The sequence below is a fragment of the Hirundo rustica genome, chromosome 21 (assembly GCF_015227805.2).
Source record: "Hirundo rustica isolate bHirRus1 chromosome 21, bHirRus1.pri.v3, whole genome shotgun sequence".
Lineage (NCBI taxonomy): Eukaryota > Metazoa > Chordata > Aves > Passeriformes > Hirundinidae > Hirundo > Hirundo rustica.
Window position 1 is genome coordinate 7,783,822 of NC_053470.1, and position 24,688 is coordinate 7,808,509.

At 42.6% G+C, this 24,688-nt stretch overlaps 1 protein-coding gene across 1 annotated transcript in view; it reads right to left on the reverse strand.

The window, feature by feature from the left end:
* Positions 1–581: 581 nt before the first annotated feature.
* The window catches only part of COL4A5 (collagen type IV alpha 5 chain), a 63,486-nt gene continuing 39,379 nt past the window's right edge, over positions 582–24,688 (reverse strand). The window contains exons 28-51 of the mRNA XM_040083749.2: positions 24,528–24,625; positions 24,119–24,269; positions 23,410–23,523; positions 19,964–20,131; positions 19,016–19,105; positions 18,105–18,254; positions 16,803–16,901; positions 15,726–15,815; positions 15,227–15,366; positions 14,554–14,680; positions 14,030–14,110; positions 13,403–13,501; positions 12,799–12,849; positions 11,839–12,024; positions 6,134–6,267; positions 5,733–5,805; positions 5,509–5,580; positions 5,042–5,170; positions 4,687–4,785; positions 3,269–3,481; positions 2,758–2,935; positions 2,099–2,213; positions 1,646–1,818; positions 582–909 (exon numbers count right to left, since the gene is read on the reverse strand). Of these exons, the coding sequence (XP_039939683.1) occupies positions 828–909; positions 1,646–1,818; positions 2,099–2,213; positions 2,758–2,935; positions 3,269–3,481; positions 4,687–4,785; positions 5,042–5,170; positions 5,509–5,580; positions 5,733–5,805; positions 6,134–6,267; positions 11,839–12,024; positions 12,799–12,849; positions 13,403–13,501; positions 14,030–14,110; positions 14,554–14,680; positions 15,227–15,366; positions 15,726–15,815; positions 16,803–16,901; positions 18,105–18,254; positions 19,016–19,105; positions 19,964–20,131; positions 23,410–23,523; positions 24,119–24,269; positions 24,528–24,625 (2,912 nt within the window). The 3' untranslated portion in view covers positions 582–827. The remainder of the gene's footprint in view (positions 910–1,645; positions 1,819–2,098; positions 2,214–2,757; positions 2,936–3,268; positions 3,482–4,686; positions 4,786–5,041; positions 5,171–5,508; positions 5,581–5,732; positions 5,806–6,133; positions 6,268–11,838; positions 12,025–12,798; positions 12,850–13,402; positions 13,502–14,029; positions 14,111–14,553; positions 14,681–15,226; positions 15,367–15,725; positions 15,816–16,802; positions 16,902–18,104; positions 18,255–19,015; positions 19,106–19,963; positions 20,132–23,409; positions 23,524–24,118; positions 24,270–24,527; positions 24,626–24,688) is intronic.

The following is a 24,688-nucleotide window of genomic DNA, read 5'->3' on the forward strand; positions in this document are numbered from 1 at the left end:
GCTAATAATTTCACATACTTTCACAAAATAAAAAACCCCTTTTCAAGTGGATCGGGATTTCTAAGCACAAATACAACCACTGATAGTATGGTGTACAACATTTAAAACACTGATCAAAATGACTTCAGAATAATTGTGCATTCCTTAAATATATCAGGTTGGCAATTGAGGAAGGAAATGAAAAATTAAATGAGTAAGTTGGCATAAGAGGGGTAAATTCTCTCTGTACCACAAGTTTCATAATAAAATACTGTCTTATCTTTTAACTTTAGACATAAGGATTTTTATATCAGTCTGGCTTGTTTCTAGATGACTGAAAGTTTAGATTAAAAAGGTGTTTACACAATATACACATTTCATTACTTACAAAGAGAAATAAGCTTAAAATTTCATATTAAAAATACAGTAGGGTTAGTAGCACCATGAAAAAAAATGTTTTTCAAAACTGCAGTCTTGTTATTTTAAACATACTCAGTGCGTCGTGTTCTTCTCTATTCTCTTGGTTGATCAAAAAGGTGCCATTTTGGTACAGGGAGAGAAGGGAAAAATGTCATCTTCTGATCCTTTGTGAACCTCGAGTGTTCTTTTCTGTTTCCAAGAGGTCATTTCTTTCATCTCAGTCCCCTTGTCAAATCCGTACTGAACGACCCTTAGTTTGGCACGTGAGTGAGGTACACTTGAATTTGCATGGTTAAAACAGTTTGGATTTGTTGGTTTGTTGGTTTTTTTTTTTCTTTTTTCTTTCTGCACAGTAGCACCATTGTTGCAGCTGGAAGACAGTGCATCTTAGGAATTTTCAACTGTTTTATAAAACATTCTCCAAGATGTTACGTCTTCTTCATGCAAACTTGACAGCGGCTAATACGCGTCCTCAAGTCTCCAGCTTTCAGTGTCTCTGACTGAGGTTTGCTGGTTCACAGACACAAAGGGAAGGTTGGATTAGGTTTTGCTTTGTTTACAGCTCCTTTCAACTTCTACTGAATTCGCTGTTTCATATAAAACTTCAGTATGGGAGCAGGGAATGAATCCTGAATTTGAGTGTTTTTCTAAGGGGGTTCATTCTGTCTGTCTGTCCCCAGCAGCGGGTGACAGATGCTCAGCTGTGTCAGTGTCCCCAGGGTGTGCTGAGCACCTCTTTCAGTCTGGCAGTGATGGAGCACGAACACAACCCAAGGGGAAGGTGAACCGTGTACATTTTTAAAAATACGAACCTTTGCCTTAAAAGATTTAAGTAGAGTTTATCTTGCCTTTCACTCCTATCCCTTGTATATCTGTGAACTACCTTTCCAAATATTTGAGTTTATTGAAAGGTTTGGCAAGAAAAAAATCAAAATTGTTCTTTTGGGCTCTAAATATAGTAAACAAAGTAGGGCTGCTTTCAGAGGAGGTACTACAACAAAATGCGAATAAGAATTGACACAAAAAGAATCTGGCTCCTTGCAAAACAGAATGCGCCCTAGCAAGTTTTTACATAATATTAAAGGCTTACCAAAGAAATACTTGAAAAACTGGTTGTGAGGGGGAAAACAAGTTAAATTATTTCCCTATAACCCCTGTAAACAAATCTCTTTTGATCTTTGGAATAAATTCAGTTTCCAAAGCATTTGTTGGAATAAAGCAATAGACGAGGAACATGTTTTCCTACCTGAACATTTCTGACACCTCTACAGTGGCCAGCCAGAAACTGTATGAATTGGCATAATAATTACAGGTGCCCCGACCGTGGCACTCGATGAACGGAGCCGAGCGGAACTCTTCCAGGCAGGATCCGGGCGATGCCAAGGCCTGTCCAGAGCCCTCTGCTCCAGCACTCGTGTGCTGTGGGGAAAGGAGACACAGACAAGGACCTCAGGGGACACAAACTGCTCAGCACAGCAGTCGGCTGCTCAAGAGTCACTGTTCATTCTGGGCAGAGAGAAGGTGGTGTCAGACACCTCCATGAACGTCAGCAATGCTGGGATCTGTACCCTCAGTCTCGGCTCGCTGGGTTAGTGAGTGAAGGGAAAAGCTTTCAAATGACAGCCCTTGCAGTTGTCATCGGTGTCCTAAAGCAGCTGAGGACACAGGAGGTGCTTCTGGAGGAGGGGGCAGTTCTTACCATCATGAAAGAGTAACCAATCCAGAGGGAGTCCCAGCCCGGAGGACACGGAGGGATCTGAATGGTCTGGCTGTGGACAGCTATCACCATAGCAGGAGCTTCACACACAACACACCTGCACACAGGGGAGTACCAGAGAAATGTGGTGTTAAGTACCAGAGCAGTATGTGTCATTAAGGATTCCTACACTGAAAAAGGGAACAGAACTCACCTGCAAGAGGCTCACCTATTGATCTAGACTTCTATTTCTCACATGTTTTGTGACTGCAGTAAGAGTATTTTGGAGCTCAAACCTGTCTGTATTTTCACAACATTAGGTAAAATACTGAAGCAGTTCCTGAAACAAAAACTGGAAGCTCAGAGTCCCCAGGTGAGTGCCATAATCCTAAAGCCAGTGGCTCCCATGTTCTCTTTCCTGTCCATGGTGATCTGGCAGTGCTGACTACAGAGACTGTTTGAGAAGAGCTTGTACAACCTCTTACCACTGCTGCAGGGAGAGGAACCTCTGCACACAATGAATACTTGAAAACAAACTATTTTCCTACTCTCTCCCAGAACAAAACACGACAGATTGATCTCTTAACACCCAGCTGGATGCTGGGAACACGTGGGTAAGATGTACTGTTTATCCAGACATTAAAAGAGCTGCTTTGCCTCACCTGCTAATGAATGGCTGGATGCTCTGCCCAGTCAGGGGCTCCATGCTCATGGGCATCGACTCTGGGGTTGACAGCCAGTAGGAATAATCATTCCTTGAGGCAAAGTTACAAACATTGTTGATGTTACAGAACATGAAGGGCATGGTGCTGAAACGTCTAAGACAGCTCCCAGCAGTACCTGCAGAGTGAGACATAAACAGCAGTTTTCACTTCGTTGCTTTTTAGAGCAATTCTTCGAGCAGTGTTCTTGTGGATCCTTCCTCTGCCTCCTGTGAGTGCACAGCAAGTGCTGCCAGATTGTCACAGGGGGGGAAACCTCACTTCTCCATTTTGGTTTACGTGCTTTCATCCTCAATTCCAATGTGGATCTGGAGACAGCAGATCCCAGTAAGCAATCCCCATCCTCAGCTAGGAAATCTTCAAGGCTGCTGTGTCTTCAGAGAACCCAAGCATTCAAAGAAGCAGCTACAGCATGATTCCTCTTAAAGGGAGAGCAAACAGAATATCTCACCCAAATCCTGGCCATGTGCTCTCTCATTTCCTTGCACATAGAGAAGAGAGAATCCATCATAAATTCTCGATGTTCCCTGTGGACACAGCGGTGTATCCCTGGTCTGGCTGTGCCGAGTTATAAGGAATCCATGAGCAACAGAAGCTGTTCCAGGAGGACCAGGTGGGCCCTGTAAGCCATCAGGACCAGGAGGTCCTTGAATTCCTCGTGAACCTGTTCACAGAAACACAACACACAGTAGTGGTTGACACCACTGCTCACTCTTCTAGGACCAGCATAGCCCTGAAAGATTTTTGATCTTGTGATTGAGTTCCTGGATTTTTTTTTTTTTTTTTTTTTCATCTAAGCTTGGTTGAATCAGGGAGATTGTCATAGGTGGTTGTGACTTCTCTGTGTTGTAAAGCTAAATGCTCTCAGGGCTGTCAGGCACTGTGTTACCTACACAGGACATGGAGCCACTGCAATGACTTCAATCAGTTTCCCACTTCCAAAACTCATCTGCATGTGCAGCTTAAGATAATGTTGAGATATCTTGCTCAAGATCACAAAATAAATGGCAGAGCCAGAAACAGGGGCAAGTCTTACTCCAGGGCATGCTGTGGTAACACCTGAGCCAAAGCCCATCAGAAAGAACAGAAAAGCTGCTGCCAGTTTTGGAACAGGTCACTGAAAGTGGAAATAAGCTGGAACAGCCTTGAATGTGAGCAAAAATGTGTCAAATGGCTGAGAAATGTATCAGAAAAGGCTGTTCTTGAACAGCAATATCAGGAAATACAACTACAGATATTTATACTGCAGTCATTATTTACATTTTTTCACTAAAAGAATGCAAACAGATTTCATAGAGCTGCTCAGAGGAAAAGGAAAAAGAGGTGTTAAGGGTTTCTAATACTTTTTCTCACAAGTTGCAATTGAGAGCTACTTAATTTCTCTCACCTTTAGGAAATTGTCCCAGTGCCCAGTCTGATTTCTCAAATCCTAGTTCAGTAGTTCTAAGCAATACCTACACACGGCAGTCCAATCTCTGACTTTGGTGAAACTCTTTTATGAAATCCGTTTCTCCCCATTGATAATTTCCATGCAAAATAAGCATTATTTTACTAATCTGTCTCTTCAGTTTCTTCATTATCTCCTCTGCATCATCTGTGCTACAAAAGGGATCCCATCAAGCTTGAGGGGATTCCATTAAGCACTTGGAAGTGTTATTCAGCAATGACCAGCAATGTCTTGGTGGTCAGTGAGAATATTCTAAATCAAAGTATGCTCAGGTGCTTGTAATATTTTTGCTTTAAGAAAATCCTAAAATTATGATTTTATCATTATTCCTATGAAGTTAAAATCTTACTTCCCAGTGTTAGTCTCCATTCAGAAATGAGAGTCTCTCTTTCCAGTGAGTCTTCATAGCATTAACACCATACCTGGTTGGCCTGGAAGTCCTCTCTCGCCTTTTCGTCCTGCTGGACCATCAAAACCAGGAAGCCCATCTCTCCCTGGGTCACCAGGAAGCCCAATTGGACCTAGAACACAGAAGCAAAAATGAAATAAAAGCTCTTGAAATGTCACTACAGAAATCTCCAGGTTGTCAGTGACTCACCTCTTGCTTCTTTCTGATACACAGCATAAGCCCAGCCCATTAAAGCTGACCTATCTGGTGAATCCTGTGTTCACCTGCACTTCTCTCCTGTCCCTGCTGGGCTCACTAACAGTGCCATGGCACTGCCACCTGCACTCACACACACTCCTGTCACACCTCTGCAGCACCTGGGGCCTTACCTGGCAATCCCTGTGGCCCTGGCAGCCCTGGGGGCCCTTTGGAGCCAGGCTGTCCTGGAGGACCTGGGGAACCAGGATCACCCTTGACAACAATGCTCCGTCCTATGGTACCTGGCAAACCTGGCGGCCCTGAGAGAGGGAAGATTGGTATTAGATAAAGCAAGGTGGAAGGCAGCGTTAGAAACGGTTTCTTTATTTCAAAATCAGATGCCAAGAGCTCCAGCATTGCCAAAAGGAGTAAGTGTGTATATAGGCCAAAAAAGTGCTCGTGGTGATCCCCTCTGAGGACCCTCTCCCAGGAGTTAATCAGTACAGACTGGATACAGAGTATAAAACATTTTAGAGGTGCTTGTAGGGGCTAAGACGTACAGGTTGGAATTGTGTTGAAGATCTTGCTCGTCCTCCATCCCTGTAACAGATTCTGCTGCCAGGGAGCAGCAGTGGCAGTGCCAGCACAGGGCTCTTACCTGGTGGGCCCGGCAGTCCCTGGCTGCCCGTGAGGCCAGCGGGTCCTGCAGGTCCAGTGGGACCCTTCATACCTGAAACATCAAATGCACACAGTTACCCAGTGAAAGAACACGCTGTTCTACAAAGCCTGCTGCAGGGATGGCCTGAACAGGCTGTTACTGTGTGGGGAGGTTCAGCTCCAAACGCTGGTTAAATCCCTGGGAACAGCCAGTGAAATAAATACCTGGGAATCCTGGAACGCCTGGAACCCCGGGGTCACCCTTCATCCCGTTCAGACCCGGACGGCCAGGATCCCCCTGGAGAGAAGAGCCTCACGTTATTCCCTCAGCTCAGCAGTTCCACAGAGCCAGGAACAGGTGCCTGGGGACAACCAAACACGCTGGGGGCTCTGGGGGCTGCCAGGGACACGGGAACAGGAGGCTGCACCCACAGCTCCGCTGCCATGGGAACACAGCAGGGACGTCCTGCCTGCGTCCTGGGGCACAGCTAAGGAAAAATCCTCTTCCTTGCTGCAAGGTTCTTGGCTTTTATTTTATGATGTTATGCTGCATGTTCCACCCAAATATATCCCATTTTTATTGGATTTAAAAATTAGCTAGGGGAAATCTTCATTTCTTGTCTTACCTGGCGTCCAGGTGGTCCTTGATCTCCCTTTGGGCCAGTCAGGCCAGGTGGGCCAGGTGGACCTGGGTTCCCTTTTTCCCCTTTAAGTCCTCCACTGCCTGGTGGCCCTCGTGGACCTTCTGGGCCTGGTGGACCTTAACATTGCAGAACAAATATGCACACATCAGTGTACAGCATTCATTCTCCCCAAGTTTCTACCTTCAGTGATTAGATATTCTGGCTTAACTTCCCAGTTAGAGACTGGGCTGGTCTTTAAATATTTTGTCTTTGTTACAGCCAGATTAAACCAAAGCAGAGCAGTGGGTATAAAAGAAACTTTGGTATCTGGAGGACTGATAGATGAGACTTCCACCTTTGTCCCACCATAGAACTGGAGGGTAACCAGTATTAATTAGTGGCAAAATAAACTGTAAGCATGAGCTGCAACAGCTAATAACATTTTACAAGTCAGAGCTCATAACTGGATTAACAAGAGGATTTTTTTGTAGGACAGTGCTATGACATTCTCTCCTGTAGTACAAATATAAAAACACTTATCACTGCGCTGGATTTTCAGTCCTCCTGCAACTTTGAATAACTTAACATCTCCTTTGACATCATCTATACCCAGTGGATAAATTTGATGATTTGTATTTCTGCATGCAAATTTGAGTATATAGCATTCCTTCCCTTTTTAAATCAACAGCAATTTTGTACCAGATCTCACACACATCCTGTAGCAGTTTCAGCTACAGAAACCATCCCACCATGCAAGGATTTTTCTGTGTTCATTTTGCTCTTTCATACTGGTCTGGTACTGTACACATGCAAAATAATACCAGGTTACCCTCTGGGGCATGCTAATCATACACATACGGTCTGCAGAGTAAGCACCGCCCTTAAAAAAGACAATCACACAGGAAAACATCTGTTTCTCTTACATCAAGTGCAACAAAACAAATTGCCCGAGTTTAGAGTCTAACCTGGAGGCCCTGGAAGGATCAGAGTTCACCAAAGCCCAATGATCGATGTTAGAAGGGTCAGACATCACACAGTACAAAACAAGATTACTAGTTAGAAATAGTCCAGATGACAGCATATACACTGCACAAACCCATTTCACCAGCTCCTTTTGTATTTACAGCATAATCCACATGCATGCATAAAACCACAGGAATACACAAACACAGGTATTTAAAGATCCAAGTTATTCTGGTGACTACTGAAACTAATTTGACACTTCATTTAACAGCAAACTTAAAGCCTCACTACAGAATTGAATATTGCTTTAGCATTACAGCTAAGGCCTATAACTGGTTAGTCCTGCTCACAGTGGGGTTTGGACTATGGAACCATTTCACTGACAAGGTTCAGCCTCACAGGGCCCAGAGCTTGGCAAACAGGAAAACTGAATTACAACTCGCTCTTGTGCAAAACTCTGCTTTGGGCAGGGGGGAAGCGTCACCTACAGAAGGTATGAGCCTCAACTATCTGAACACTATTCCAGGGCTGAAAAGTAGGGATATGTCCTCTTTGAAACTGTAATGAGCATTGACATGGATCCACAGGGCTGCAAATGCTGCAAGCAAAAATACAGCACAACTTGCAAATTTAGAATTTGTTCTCTTTACTGCTGGCATTATTTTGTCTTGATAAAAATATTTCAAGATGCTAATTTACCTGCTCAAGGTTATCTGGAGAATGGCATGTGATTTAAATGTCCTTTCAAAAGATCAGCTGGTTGTCCCTACAACACCACTAAATTAATATATATATTTTAGCTCCTGTGCCACTTGGCATATTTCATGTCAGTGAAATGATTTAAATATATCAACACGTCACCATGCAATTTGCAGCTAAAAACTACAATAAATACACATCAGGTTTACCTCACAGCACTATTTCTTACACATTTGGTAAATTATTTTAAATACTAACTGTAATACAGTTGTTAAAAATAATGACATGGACATTTCATTGTTACTGTTAAGTACTTATAAACTCTATTTCACGGATAGGTTTTGCTATGATTTATAAATCAATCCTACACGTGTTCATCACTGAATTCTGGCTGATCACAGTCCCAGGGTGGAACAAAACGTGGTGCAATTGCTCAGTTCCTCTCAGCACCCCTTGATGGCAGCTTTTTAAAAGTGTGGTTACTGCTTGGGTGACCACAGTTAAATTAAAAGGTAAAGCCACGTTCCCTTTTTTGCCATGGCTGCATAAAGATAGGGTTCAGACATCAGGGGCTGCTTTCCTCATGGTGCTGAGGATAGCAGGCTGAAAACAAAAATGTATTCTGTTATTAAATTTTCATGACAGATCTTTGGTGCCTGACAGTCATCATAGCAAAACCTAAAGACATCATTATTATTAAACAGATATACCAAGTCATTTTCAGAGTAGACACAGATGTTAAAACCCTCCCAAGTGCCAGTTTGTGCTCTGTGCTGATACTTTAAAGTTACAATAAATGTCTGGAAGTGACTGTGTTCTCACCAGTTCTGTCCCACTGCCCTAGTGCCAGGGAGGGCACAGCTGTTAGCTTTATTTTCAATAAATACTTGTGAAAGGAAGAACTTTACTCATTTCCTCCACATGGGCTGGTGAAGCAAAACAATGGAAATGAGGATGTCTCTGCCCTGAAAACTTAAAAGGCTCCAAGTTGGGAACCTAAAACATCACTGCTAATCTATGTCAGTTTTCCTACAGATGGTGTTGGTATAAAAAAAGCATCTAATTTATTTAAGTCACTCGAGAGTGGCCAAAATCAACAGCAGCAGGTGCTACAAAAATGACTACTGTCACTTGCCCAAGCTGCACCACACAATTATGCAGCAAGGCATGAGAGGACAGCGCAATGTGCTTTTTTTTTTAAAAAAAGCTGAAAATCAGAATATATTGTTTCTAACTGCACTGAGGGAAAAAAAAACCGCTAAAACAAGTTTCACAGCTGGGGTGACTCTATAAAAGCTTTCCAAATCTAGACCCACATGGTCTTCCACCACGGGCAGAGCAACTGTGTCCTTCCAATTCAGTCCCAAAAAACATGGAAGAGATGGCTGAAAGCCAACTCTGAGCATTTTTTTCCCACCACAAATTAAAAGGTATGTCTGAAACATGACTCTGCATATCCACATTTAGACACTACAAAATAATACATTCATTTTCATGCAAAGTTATTATTTTGGAGTTACAGGGCTAACCTGAGGGACCTGGGAGTAGGGGGTCAGAATTCACCAAGGTCATCATTAGAACAAGGGGAAAAACATCAAAATTGTTAGAAATATCAACAAACTAACATATTCAACTAAACCTTTCTTATTAGATTTAGCTCAATATTCCTTGACGTACAGTATGCAAAACACCAAACTATTATTATTCATAGCAAGAAAAATAGAAATGAGGAGTAACAGCAGTGTTCTGTTCTGGAAATTGGCTTAATTCCGTAATGAATTAATAAATCTATCCCAATACCATTTCTCAATGTTTATTTTAGGGGTAACTCAACTGGAGTCAGAGAGCTACATCATGTTTGACTTCATCTCTTTTACTAATCTTAGAATATACCCAGAAGTCAACAACAAACAGTGCACGCAAACAGCTTCTGCTTTTATTTCTGTCCCTGGAAGGGGTAATTTGACAGCCACACAGCTGCTTTCATGAGTAACTGCCTTCTGTTGAACTGTTACCAAATCAGCATTCCAACAATAGACTGTTATCATGGGAAAACAAAAGGCTGGAGTGCTGATTGTACCAGAACTGCAATAATAGTTTGGTTTATCCACATTAGTTCACACGTAACTGAGCAAAACAAGTGCTTCACTTCATACATTGCATGCAACAAAAATGGAAATAAGAGAGAGAAAGAGAAAGAGAGAGAGAACATGGCTGAGCAGAACCTCACCGGTTGTTTGCCCTGCTCATAAACCTGCACAAAATGAGCCCCAGCATTGCTCCACCTTCCCAGCTGACCAGAATCAGCAAAGACTTGATTTAGACAGGGGACTCTGAGCAGCTCCATAAAACCCCAGTGCTACAGCAGAGCAGAGAATCTCAGTTGGTGCTTTCATTACACACCTCAGAGGTTGCTTAGCTTGGTTTAAGACTTTTTTAAAGTTTCTGTATAAGAACTGTACTGTTATGGGCCAATCACTGTCCTGGGCCAAAATATGAATTGCTGCACTACTCTAGATACAGAGGAATTAAAGTCAAAAGCAAACTGGGGCTACAAAGGTGCTGCAGGGATGCTGCACTGCCAGGTTTGAGCCCCTGGGGCACACAGGGAGTCAGTTCCTCCAGGAAAAAGGGGAAGGCCTGCACTCCTCACTCCACTAAGCAGCTGGGACACCAGGAAGATGCTGTGACTGCCTGGGGATCGTTAACCCATGGGGCTGTTGTTCCACATCAGCCACACAAAGCAGGTTTAGGATGAAACACAACAGAAGTATTTTTGCTTGGACTAAAAGAAAAGCTTGTAACACTGGCAAGCAGCACCCCAGTTCTAAGGTGTTCTAGATTAAAACCAAATGTTTATAATGGCTCATTTTTTAAATGCACAGTTATATGAGTTCATAGCCTACTCTGCAAAAGAAAAAACTCATATTGCCATTGATAACATATTATTCTATTCCAGCTCTAGAGGAAAAAAGTTATTTAGTGTGACTGCCTCCTCTTGAGTCAGAAGCAACCATGAGGAAAAAGCAAACCTTTAAATCTTTCCAAATGTATACTACAAAACTGAACTCTCCCTTGATACCCAAAAATCAAAAATATCTGTGTTGCAGCTATTTTACTAAGGTATTTATTCAAAACTAACTTCCCTCAGAAAAGTCTGAAAAAAAAAAAGAATAATTTGAGGGCAATAAATAAAAATATCACTTCACCATTAATATGCAAAGGAAAAAAATCCCTGTCATCAACCAATGGCTTGGTTTGAAAGCAATCTCCTTTAGGGGGAATATCAGGCCTGTTACGCGAGATGAACTTAGACATAGCAAAGTACTTCTGGATTAAAGATCCAGCAATAAGCTGGAGCTGGAGCTGTGGCAGGTTCATTTAAATTAGATTTTTTTTTTTTCCAAGAGCAGTACCTAAACGCAAGTAAAGATTCCAGACCACAAAACAGCAATGAATTTCCACCACAGGCAGGTAGCTGCTCAGCAATGTTAACTCAGCGGAGCGTTTCCTCATTCCCAGAATTAGCGGGGTGCAGGAATAAAACGCAAACACGGAACGTAAAGACGAGCGCGGCGCGCCGGAGTCCACGGGACACGGCGGAGCAGTGACTGGTGTTACGTGGCCCCGAGGTGAGCAGCAGCATCCAAGCTGATCATGCTGGGAATGCTAGCGGGGAGCGCGTGGCCGCGCCTCGCAGGATGACGGGGTGTTACCGGTGGTGCTCCGTGCGCGGTGACGTTTGCCCGTCGGGCGAGCACCGCCAAGGTCTCTGCCCTTCAGAGGCCGTGTCGTGCTTGTCAGTGATTATTGGGGCAGCATGCGGACAACCTCCCGCCTGGAACGCCTTTGATTTTTGCTGCCAGGCATCAGGAATTTACACAAAGCGGTTTGTCTGAGAGACGGCGAGGTGTTTTGGTAACACCTGTGCCGTGAGGATTTGACCTCGTCCATCCAAATAAACGGAGCCAATTTAAAGGCTGATGACCTACCAGCAAAATATCAAAGTACTGGCAGATGTTCACAGGTGTGGATCATGCTCTTACCTGGCCTTCCTGGAACACCCGGTGGGCCCGGGCTACCTTTAGGACCTTCCAGAGGTGGCCCTGGAATTCCTGGCGGGCCTGGTGGACCCTGCAGACCAGGGAAACCCTGGAAACCTGGTTCTCCCTTCAGACCTGGAAGTCCAGGGGGTCCCGGTGGGCCAGGTAACCCCAGCTCTCCTTTCTGCCCTGTAAAAAGCCATCTTTGTGAATGCTGGTACAAACAGCAAAAATGATATAAAGCCCAAAAGCCAACTTGCAAAGCCATTTCTCTCTCTTGCGGAAGGCACAAGTTTGGCCACGACTCCCCTTATTTGCAGAGTGAGACAGTGTGAAATTAGCTAACATTCAGAAAAGGGTGAGGGCTGATAATTCTTGCAGGAGAAAGCTTAGAACATGTTAAAAAGTCTTACTAAGTCAGTGGTGCTCTAATTCATAAACATCCTTGGAAACTGTAAGCCTACAAATAAGGCTTTCTGGGGAGAAACCTGTCAGAGTTAAGACTTCATCCTTTTTTTGAGATACTGCTGAAAATTAAGACATACTTGCAAAATTTTCAGATAATCCCAAGGAATTTAGGAGTTTTAATGCTACCAGAGAGGAGCAATGTATCAAGCACCTACACTTTCAAAGCAGTTTCATTTATCATCTGCTGTATGAATGCTGTATTTACTGACACGAAGCAGCAAAGTTCCACACAATGCAATAGGTTATTGCTCAGTGCATTGCATTGGTTGTTGCATTTATTCTGGCTGCATAATTGCTAATTTACAAAACACAGTGGTCAGTAATAAAATGTCTTTATTGCTGTGGTTAGTTTAAAACAGTCTGCTGAGGAAAAAAAATTACTTGTAGGTATAGCATTCATTAGTTACAGAAAATACAACACACCCTTCTTGTTTTTGGTGTGTAAATGTATTTTACATTGAACCTTTTTAAAAAAGGGCAACAGAAAAGCTTTACCTGACAATCCTGGGAGTCCTGGAGGTCCTGGACGCCCAAAACCTGGTAGACCTGAAAAAAAGATAGATTTAGACAAAAATGAGTATTTAGGTTTCAGATCTCCACGAATGGGAATATGAGGCTTAGAACAGTCAGAGTGCACTTCATCTAAATAAGCAATTCCTTGAGATTTCCTGGATTCTCATTCCCTTCAAAGTCTGAAGTTTTGCTGTTGAACACATCTGTAACTTTCATTAAGTGTTTCCATCCCCTCCCAATCCACGTTGTTTCAGGTTTTGGGAGTTACTATGTTTGCATTTTTGTCTGAAGTTCCATCTTTAGAGCAGGGACTACACTGTTCATCCACAGAGCTGAAGCAATACAGCAACCATGGGTCACAGGAACAGGGGCAGGTGTTGAAGGCAGGTAATAAAATCCAGGAGAGCTGACTGAATTCTTGTCCTGTGCTTCCCCGGCAGCTCAGCAGCAGCCTTTGTGAGGCAGGCAGGAAGCACAGGAGCAGCTGTGAAGGTGTAAGGGCAGCTCCGGGGGTGAAGGAACAGAGCAGGCAGGACACGTCAGTGCAGGGTGAGGAGGAGGAAGAGAGCAGGGAGGACAACCTCACCTGGTTCACCCTTCTGACCCGCTGGTCCAGGGATTCCATCTCGACCAGGTTGTCCCTTTTCCCCTGAAGGGCCAGGAGGGCCAGGACGACCAATATCACCTGAAGCAGGGACAGAACACATCAGCACAGTCTTGCCTGAACTGCAGTAAAGAAAACCAGCATCCCCTTCAGCACCATCTGAATCTAAAAGTGTGGTAATGCAATAAAAGATTTACAGGGGTGTAATCTTAAAATTAAATCTTTCTCTCTCTCCTCTGTCAATTTGAAAAAGGCTTTTAAGGCCTGTGAATTTTCAAGCAGTCACCATTTGCTAAAAATATAATGCTTTCCTTTAGAATAAATTAGGATTTTGCTCCTATAAAAACAGGTTAGACCATTGTAATACTTAGCATAAATGAAGCTGGTAAGTACAGAAACACTTAACTTCTTGTTTCAACAGCTAATGAATTGACAACAAGTCCTGAAAAGGAAGTCAAAATTTCTTTCTTTACAGTTTAATTTCAGTGAACTGTGTGCAATTCAAGCACCCATGTACATATAAATACATTTCCATGATGTTAAAAAGATGAGAAAGGAAGTGCCATCAGGTGTTTTTCACAGCAGCAGCTGGTCTCTGCCCATGCTCACCTACTGGCCCAGGTGGTCCAGGCAGGCCAGGATTACCTGGAGGGCCCTCAATACCTTTTGGTCCTGGAATTCCTGGCGTTCCTGTAAAGTACATTTCAATCAAATAATGAACAAAACTGATTTCTCGGCAGATCTTGAAATGCTCCAATCTGAGATGCCCTGAGTATGTTTTCCAGGATGGCACTTTTTAATTGATTCAGGAAGAAAAAATATGGATACTTTTTTTTTTTTAACCCCAATATCTGTGTGTTAGAGGAGGTAAGAGTGAGTGCTGCAGAGAGTATTAACTGACACTGCTGCTCCATCCCCTCAGAGCAGGTGAGGGATTTCAGAGGGCACCCAGAAGAGATGCATTCCCACCCTTCACAGTGACAACTCCAACAGCACAAAGCTTAGGAGCAGCAGATTGCCAGAAACTCTGAGGAGCTGGAGTCTCCCCCAGTTACACACTGGGTTTTGCTCTTCATACCAATATTAGCAAGAGGGGAAATGGAAGAAAAAAAAAAAAATCTGTTGAGAATTACCTGGGAATCCAGGAAGGCCTGGTTCTCCTTTTGCACCTGGAGTGCCTGAAAATCCAGGCAAACCAGGATTTCCAGTTGTACCTTTAGGGCCTGGACTACCTGGGTATCCAGGCAAGCCAAGATCTCCCTAGAAAACATTAATAAGAAATTAGAACCCAGATTTTTTAAGATAGGAAAGCCCTTTTTGTATGTCCCCCATCCAAGGTCACAAGTATATTGTGTATACCTCTCCTCATATCCACTTAATGTGAATCATCTCAACACAAAATTTAACAAAAACAGCAATAGGAAAGACTTCAGCAGTTTTCCCCTATAATTTTGTGTACAGTATTATAGTTTTTCCTCAGAACTGGCCTACATTAAAGAAAAAAGTATCTTCCTTTCTTCCAGCAGGATCAGAGATTTTTACCCCATGAAAATGCAGAATCAAAAAAGAAACCAGTGCAGCTTCAATCATGCAGTGTTTTTGCTAAGTTAATTGTGCACAACATCGATTGCAAGGCATCAGTGAAGATGTTAGACATTCTGAAGAGCTTGTGTCACTTTTTTGTGGGTGTCAGGAAGGATGATATTGGTAAATCTTAATTAACCTATACTTAGGGGGGAAAAAAAAAATCAACACAAAATCTAATTTCCTCATGGAATTTTCAAATGAAGAATTTTGTAAAGGTACCTTTGGTCCAGGGGGACCAGGAATACCAATGCCTGAAAGACCAGGGTCACCTTTCTCCCCTTTCAATCCAGGAAATCCTGCAGGCCCAGGCTGCCCTGGACGTCCTGCTATTCCTTGGCTGCCCTTAAGCCCGGGTGGACCTGTTCAAAAAATAAAATGAAATTTTAAAAATATTTTTTAAAACAAGTAAAATTAAAAGCATTTAAAATATAAATTAAAATATAAAAACAAAAACATAAACAAAACTTCTGCAGTAATTTACAGAAATCAGCAACCAAACTAGAAAGGCCTAACACGGCTTGCCTTGAACACCTAGTATCTTTTACTTTTAGAACCAAACAAAAACAATTACCTGAAAATCTCAATTATGTATGTAGAGCTTTATGAAATCCTCATCTTTATTGCTATTATTACATACCAGACACAAGCAGAGTCATCTTTGCAATGTATAAGGACAGCACAGGCCCAAATGAAGTAAAATTCAAGCACAGAAACTCACCTGGAAGTCCCATCTCTCCCATAGCTCCTTTTAATCCTGGAGGTCCTGTTGGTCCTGGCTGCCCAGGAAGCCCCATGTCTCCCTTGATGCCTAGGAAAGGTGTGATTCAGTTAATTAATGGCAATAATTACAGGTTTCTGACATCCATGCACTCTCACACGAACACGCTTATTATCTGATTGCAAGCAATGGATTTGGAGTGGCTTTAGGCCTCACACTGCTCCTACTTGCTTTTCCACACTTATTTGTGGTAAAATATTCAACACCTTTGGTTTGTTGCAAGCCAAGATTTGATCAGGGCCGCTGCTCATTTGTTTTAAGATTAATCTAATGAAATAGGTCAAATCTCAGGCCAGGATTTAGTGACCATCTGAAAGGATCCAGTACTGGTGTGACACGGACTCTGACAAGTCCCTCTGCAGAACGGACATATCACCTCCTTCTTATGTGCAACGAGTATTCAGCAGCTTTTATTACAGAATTGAATGCAACCTACAATGTCCAAACTGGTCCTGGATTGATTCACAATATTCCTCAAACCCAACAAAATATTAAGAGCAAGGCCCACGTCAAACACAGCAAGCAAGGCCTCGAGATCTCAGATAAATTATCACAGCTGTAGGGAGAAGTGCTGCAGGTCAGAATTAGTTTTCTTGGTCCTTGCAATTCTTTAAAGCAAACATTTGATACCCACACAGCCTTTGCAATACATCCATTTGGCCATTTTCAAAATGTAATGCTTAGCAATATAGGAAATAAACATATGAAATGGAGGTCCCATGGGCAGATTCTGCAGTCACGTTGCTTTCCCAAGCAGCAAGTATTTTCCCAGTCATCCTAAAAGACACCTTAATCTTCAGTGGGATCAGTTTAAACCTGCTCTTGGGTCTGTTTGAAAGAAAGGTTTCAGGCATGTGTTTGGATAACGACTTTAAATATCCCAAAACTCCGCTGCAGTTTTAAGTACAAATCCCTTAGTTAAGATAGCAGTGGATTGAAATCCCAGCTCCATGTGATAAAAACACGTGCAAAGCTTTGTTCAGCAAAGCTGTCCAGCTGAGGCCGTGTGTTACTGACCTGGCAATCCTGGCACCCCTGGTGGGCCACTGAGTCCTGGTGGGCCTGGGTCCCCTGGGAGACCTTGATAACCTTTCTGGCCTGATAAACCAGGAATACCTCCAGGGAAAAAGACACATTTTATTATTATTACTATCACTACTACTGTATGTTTTCTTTTACCTTAAGAGATCAGATGTAGCTGTCGATGAATAAAAAACCAAATAGGGATTTTCTGACAGTAAATATAATTCCTCCTAGTTCAGCAAAGGAAAGGATCACGGAACACAAAGTATTTGTTCTGGAAAATTTAAAATTACTACAGAACAGGAACAATATAAGTAAGCAGAGAAAAAAGTAACTTCATGACAATTTGCTTCATTGAAAGGGCTGTCTTCTGGACTCCATTCCAACCATTGCATTCACCAGATTATTTATAGAAAAGTCAAATTACATTGCTACACCAAAATCACTTTGGGACTAATACATTCTAAAAATCAATGCAGGTGTTTTGGCAAATTTTTGCAAATTTTTACAAATTTTATGTGGCTGTTATACCATAAGAACTTTATGTTGCCCTGCTGACACAGTTAAACCTGCCTTCCACAGAAAAAGAAAAATAATGTCTAAGGGTCCTATCTAGGCTTGCAAGAAATTAATACAACAGGTAAATTAGCACAGTAATGGCTGGGACAGCATTAGGGAAAAGCATTCTGGCTCTCTCTAGGGTAGAATATTTTTTACTCTTCTCAAGACTAAATTATTCAAAGGAGACATCAGAATCTTTGGTGGGGGAGGAGGGGGAAGCCAGCAAGAGTGAGAGAACACAGACTTGAGAAAGAGTTCCAGGCTGCCAACTTCCCAAGCAGAGGCACACACAGAGATGGCATTTAGCTCACAGGTGGGACAGAGACACCCAAAGGGACAATACAGAGGTGCTGCATGAGCAGGTGAGCTGAGCAATTTCATCCTCCCTAGGACCCTTGGAGACAGCAGGAATGCAGCAGCACAGCAGCTATGACAGCCCTCTCAGCATGCTTAGGAATAACTCCTAGAAAACTGAATTGTAATCCTGCTGAATGCACCTTAGTGCTGTTACAAACTGTGCCAGACAATAGTAACAGCTAATGAGCAAGGACACGGCAAAGTAACCACAAAGAGGAACTTGGTCACAAAATCACTTTAAAAAAAGCCTGAATGCCAGACCCTTAAACCACGTTGATACTCCAGTGAATAGAATGAACAGTAACAGATTGAGTCACAGCCCAGTACAATGTGTAGAGGACAAACCACCTCCCCATATCCCCAAGCACAGTTCTGTACCTGGAACGCCCGGCTCTCCTTTTTCTCCTTTTGCTCCCAGCTGTTTGGGATCAAGTGTTCCAGGTGGCCCTGGCAGACCTGCTTCACCTTTGGTGCCTTTCTGCCCCACTGGCCCAGGAGGCCCTGGTGGACCAGGTAATCCACTATTACCTGCAGTAGGTACAGCCAAAAAAACGAAAAAATAAAAATCCTTAGGGTAGGCCAATGGGTTTGTCACGCTTTTTCTTACGTAGGCATTCCATGATTTATCCATGAAGCTGGAATTCATTGAATGATCAGGCAGTTCAGGGAAGGTGCACAGCATCTTCAGCCTGGAACGAAGCTGAGTGAAGGGAGTGCACAGCAGAGGAAGCAGCTGTGCCTGCCTGAGGCACTTGGAGAGTTCCCAGAGCTCCACCACGCTGGGCCACCAGGACAAAGGGGTCACAACAGCTACGGCAGCTTCAGATCCAGAACCTTGGTCTGGAGAGGTGGATCAGGTTTTCTTCCACCAAACTCCTTCAAAACTCATCTTCAACAAGGAAGTCGGGGAAATGCAGAGAAAGGACTTTCTCTGTGATACCTATATAGCTAATTCTTGGTGACTCCATGTCCCTAAGCTACTGATTTTCTCCTCTCTGCTGTTTTAAGCAGACTCCAAAACACACGTCAGAAATACTGCCCTACTTCAATGCCATCAATCCAAAGGAAATGTTTCTAAAATAGCAAACATTTCATGACATCAACTGAATAGTGATTGAATGCTATGGCTTAAAAATGCAAAGCAATTCTGAACATCAGCACTGTCACAAGACAGTAACTTAGGCAGGCCCCAGAAATTAAAACCTAGATGTTAGCATTACAAAACCTCTTTCAACACAGGGAAAACAACATTCTGCTTCCCTTTCAGGGGTGAATAAAACAGACATTACCTTTCAAGCCAGGCAGGCCATTTCTTCCAGGAGTTCCTGGAGGCCCTGGAGGACCAGGAGCTCCCATGACACCCATCTCACCTTTGGCACCTAAAAGCATTGGACCACATCGTCATTCTGAAGAGAAACTCAAAACCTGTCAGCTATCTTAAATTTGCTTCCCTGGATCTCTATGGTACTTATTAACCAGCCTGTTTGAGGGAATTACAAGCACTCATTTATTGTATAAATTAAAATCAGATGAAATGACACTTGAAAATCGTGACAATTTTTCCAGTTGGGTCCTGAGAAGAAAATTTGCCCTGCTCTGCTATGGTAGAAGCAATGTTTATATCCCCAAGAGGTTTAGTTCCCCGGATTGAAACACAAATACTAGTTGGGACAAACTTGAATTTAGTGAAAGGCAAGAAAACAATTAAGTACACACTAATTCTAGAATCTTTTGTATTGCTCCCTCTATCCAAGAGATTCTCAAAAATCATTTTTAGTATTTCTATTTCAAAGGGCAAAACAGATTAGCTTAACTGAATAGTTTAACACTTAGAACAAGGAAATTAATACTTCCATCTAACTAGCATTTATCATGATTTTCTTAAAACAAATTTTATTCTTAATTACAGCAGTGACTAGAAAAAAAATCACAAAATAAATTAGAGAAGTATCATAACAATGATGATCAAAGCCATGTCTGAAAGTTATAAAAAGGATAACGTACGAAATACTCAGATCAAGTTACAGGGAAGAGTGAAAAGGTAACAAGGATTTCAATGCAACAAATTCTGTTAGAATGCTTTTTTAAAAAGTATGAGATGCAATGGTTACATAGATCCAACTTTAAATAGGTAGGATAAACACCTAAGGAAATTAAGCTGGTATCGCCAAGCATCAAGAGCTACCACCTGCAACTGCAGTTTGGTCTTTCTCCACAGGTAAAATACAAGAACTTACCTGGAAATCCAGGGATTCCATCCCTGCCAGGTGGCCCAGGCGAACCCTGAGGCCCTGGTAGCCCAGGGGGTCCTGGATACCCTGGAGCTCCTTGGTCACCTGGAGGACCAGGAATGTCGAAGCCTGGAGGACCTGGATCCCCTTTCTCCCCTGGAATGCCTTGCAAACCTAGAGAACGTTGTTAAAACAAAACCTTTTAGCAGAAAGTCAGGCAAGGCTGAGATCTCTGTGTCTGGGTATAGTGCTGTGGGAACAGTTGGAGCTGCAATCAATTCCTAGCACTGAGGAAAACCCTGCAATTCTCCTAAAACCGTTGATTTTTTATTGACTTCCAAGTGTTAGAAGGCCATATTCTCCTGAAGAGAAGCATGACTAAAATTTTACTAAGATGCAGCAAATGCAATTCAAATAGTTGAGATTTATTTTAATTATTATATATATAATATCTATTACTTATTTATATATAACTCATTATATAAAAATATTAATTTGCATAAAAATTATCAATTAATTTGCAACAAAATATTTTAATTATAATTATTGCACATATCATTATATAATTTTATATTTATAGAATATATTTATTAATATTAATAAAGCCAAATTTATTAGACTAGATTGTATTTTATAATTAGGTATTCAGATTCACATATTTCCATGAATGATTCCATTTTCCTACACTCCAAGATAGCATCAGCTGAGTATTTTTGAAGGTTAGCAAAATTCTGCACTGCACTGTATTTTCCCTGAATGAAAAATAATAATTGTCAAAATATGCTTAAGATTATTCAAAGCTAATGACACTGCTGAAGCAAGCAGGTGGCTCCTTTCCCTCCAGTGCAGTGTCAGTGAAGATCTCACTCTGGAAATGGAGCTGACCAAAAAGGAGAATTCATAAATCTCAAGTTAAGAAAAGGCTTTGGTAAAGAAACCACAGTACCTGGGGGACCTGAGGTTCAAAAGCCAACGAGTTAGAGCTCATCAGGAAGTTGAGACAGGGAGCAGTAAGCAGTTGTAATAGTCATTGAGTTAGGAAACAAAATAAAGCACATACAGATTAGAACAAAGGAAAAAAATCTACCTAAAGGTACTGAAGACAGATCTAAATACAAAGAATTCAATGCTAATGCAGCTAAGAGAAACCAGGTTGCAGGGAAATTGGGAGATCTTGTTCAAAGTGCAGCCACCACTGTATGCAGAAACCACAAACACTGAGATATTTTCAAATATTGTTGGTAGATTTTAAAAAGAATTTTTTTCCCCCTCTCTCCTTGCCTAGCATTCTCTACAGAAGTGAGGAACAAGCTTTTTCTGATATGTTTCTTACAAAACTCTCATTTCTAGATACTGCCTTGGACCCCTTCTGAACACCGGAGTACACCCTTATCAATCATCTTCTCATTGATTGGCCCCACACTCTGTTAAATCCCTCCAAACAGGGATTTTCAAAAGATGCTCCTTTCTTATTACACAGAAAAACTTTCAATATTTTCCCACATTCTTTTAGTTCCATTATGTGAGTGTACACTGTTACACCCACAGATGGTACAGTGCATGTTGCTTGCCCTGGGATGTCTGAGATAATTGCCACCACCGTGCCAAAACCTCACAAATAACTCCAATTACTCCATTCTGTAATGGTGACCCCGCTCTCAGCTGCAGGAACAAGTTCAGGAGCAATGCCAGCACGTGTTCTTTGCACTCTGAAAAGGCAGATTGAATTTTCTTGATGGCATAAGCTCAGACTTCCATTTATTTAATTCTAAGCATGTTCCCCTCTCTGGCAGCAGTTTATCACTGCTTTAAACCATGGTGTCATGGGCCTGGAGTGGTTATTTTGCAGAGAAAAAGAAACAGCACCAGATTATGGACAGGGAATACACATGCTCTGTGTTCAGGGGTTTTCTATTAGCAAGTAGAAAAAAAAAAATAAATGAGAGCATAATATATAGGACAAACTCCACACCTAGAATGGTAATGATTTTTTTTTCAAATAGAAATTAATTCCAACCTAATTTCTGGTCTCAAAAATGAAACCACACCATAATTAGAACAATATAGATAGCACTGTAAATTCTAGAGTAATTTGTTACATATTCAAAAAAGGAAAAATGTTGAGCTATTGCATTTATTGTACTGTATTTATATTTGTATAAATGGTGGTGCAGAGAAAGCAAATTCTGAACAGGGATTTCCTTCTAAGAATTTTCCAAACTACCTGAAAAACAGAATCCCAGAAACTTTCCCCTAATGCTGCATGAAGGAACAGAATCACAACAGCCTAGTGGAACACACAAGGGATGGGAGAAGGGTATGTAAGGCATTCTGCACAAAACAGAGACAGCAGTGCCAAGGAAAAGAAGGATTTCTCAAGCAGGACCTTCCAGCATGCACAAATTTCAGAGCCCCATGCTGTTAATAGCCACACTGATCAGTCAGTACAGACATGAAGAGTGAAAACAGAGACACTTCAAATCCATCAGCTCCAGCAATCACTGTGTATTTGCCAACATTGGTATTTTGCAGAATAAATCGGTGATCACATGAAATCAAACTCTGGCTAGCACCAGGGGAGATGTTACAGGAAGACAAAAGAACATGCATTGGATGAAACATTCCAACCCACACTAATACATCCCCCTCACCCCAAAACCAGGCCTGTGCTGCCCTTCTGTTTGAGTTTAGTGCAGCTCAGGACCCACTGCTGCCCCAGGGAACCCCTGTGTGCCCTCCTGTCCCAATCCTGGACACATTCCAGGCTTGCTGCTGCCCTCACCACACGTTGCTTGCCCCCTCAGGAAGAACGGATTTAAACATGAGAGCAGAATTCAAGCTCTGTGGATCCATTTACTCAGGTGCTTGCCCACATTCAAGTTCAGTACCTTGCTGAATCTCAGTTACATTGCACAAAGATCTGAATGCAACCAACCGATCCACGATCCGTGGTCTTAGAGCTGGCCACGACTTTGTCAGTGTGCATTGCAAACAATGCCAGCCCGGTGCTGACACACAAACATTCAAACAGTGGAGCTGCTCACAGACATGCAGCACAAACATCCTCCAGGCATGGCAGGAACCGGATGGGTTTGGGAGGGCTTCGGTGCAAGGCATGCTGCAGACCACAGGCAGCGTTCTTCCTGTGGTGACTGCCACGTATTTGCAATATCGAGAGTTGGTGCACAGCAAGCCCATTCACTGAACGAAAGCAAAAGGAGCTTTCCCTGAACAAACTTCATGAATAGAATGATGTAGATGCATGCACATGTGCACAAGATGGAACAAGTTCTTATCTTCATCAATCACCAGTCATTTTAGACAAAAGGCAACCAAACTCTCTCCAGGGACATACGCTTAATTATCACTGTCCACTGTCTGCTTGGACCTTCAGCATCTTGTATACGTGCTTTGCCAGAAATAACCTCTGGGAACATTCCTGCAAGTTTTACCTGGGGGGCCAACAGGACCTGGAGGCCCTGGAGATCCAGGAGGACCTTGACCACCAATGCCAGGGATGCCTGGTGGGCCTGGAAGTCCTGGTGGTCCACTTGGTCCAGGGTCACCTAAAAGAACATTCTTGTTTAGTCATACACTGAACTCATTTCAGAGACATTTGCTTTCTGAGAAGAGTCCCTGCACGCAAACAAACATTGATCTAACAGAGAAAAAGCCACACTCCAGAGGCTGCTCCTCAAAGCCAGAGATTTGTCCTCACTCAACATGGACTGCATGAAGTTTATGTTTCTAGGCTACACACACATCTTGCACGATCATCCACATCAGACTCCAGATGCTCTGCAGCAAACCAGGATGGGCAGGTCAGTACAGACCCAGAGCAAGGGTAAATGAATTGCTAACTCTGTGCATGTGGAAGCTATGACAATGACAATTATTCTATTGATAAAGTTTTACCCCCTTATAAACATTACTTGTCTTTAGAATACAGACTTTCAGGTACTGACCCACAGACTGAGATCCATTCCCTTAGCTGCCTTTTGATAACATAATTTAACAAAGATGTCTCTGCTTTGGAAAACTTGATTTTGAAGCAATGGCTCTAAAGGCAGCACTGCTTGTATTGAACTGCCATATGCCTCCCAGCACAGCTGCATTTTTAAAAGTTCAATAGGGAACAAAACAGGGGAGAGTTCTCAATACCTTTGGGTCCTGGAGTTCCATCAAAGCCTGCCCGGCCTGGGAGACCAGGGTTTCCTGGGAAGCCAGGATCACCTTTAGGTCCTTGAACTCCTTTGATGCCTGGGGGTCCTGGGGGCCCAGGTGGTCCTGGAACTCCAAATCCACGGTCTCCCTATAACAAGAACAACAAATTAAAACCAAGATTTTCTAAATTTAGCCTCTCCTAAAATTGTTATAAGTAACAAATTAAAAATGGCCACCATCTTAATGTTCAGTTTCTATTTTACTATCCTCACTCAAAATATCAAGTAAAATATTTTACTTCCCCACCATCAAAAGCTGAGAGGGAGAAGTGAAATCCTCCTCACCACCTTCCCAGTGACACAGAAAAACCTGTAAGGGAAATTTTACAGTAAACACAAACACAGACCTTCTGTCCTGGGAAACCAGGTGGTCCAGGAGGTCCATCCAGACCAGGGCGACCTGGAGTTCCTGGAGCTCCGGGTGGGCCTGGAGTCCCTGGGAAGCCTACACATGACATGGAGATTAGGGCAGCAGAAAGGACACCTGAGAGCATTAGAACAACTGCAG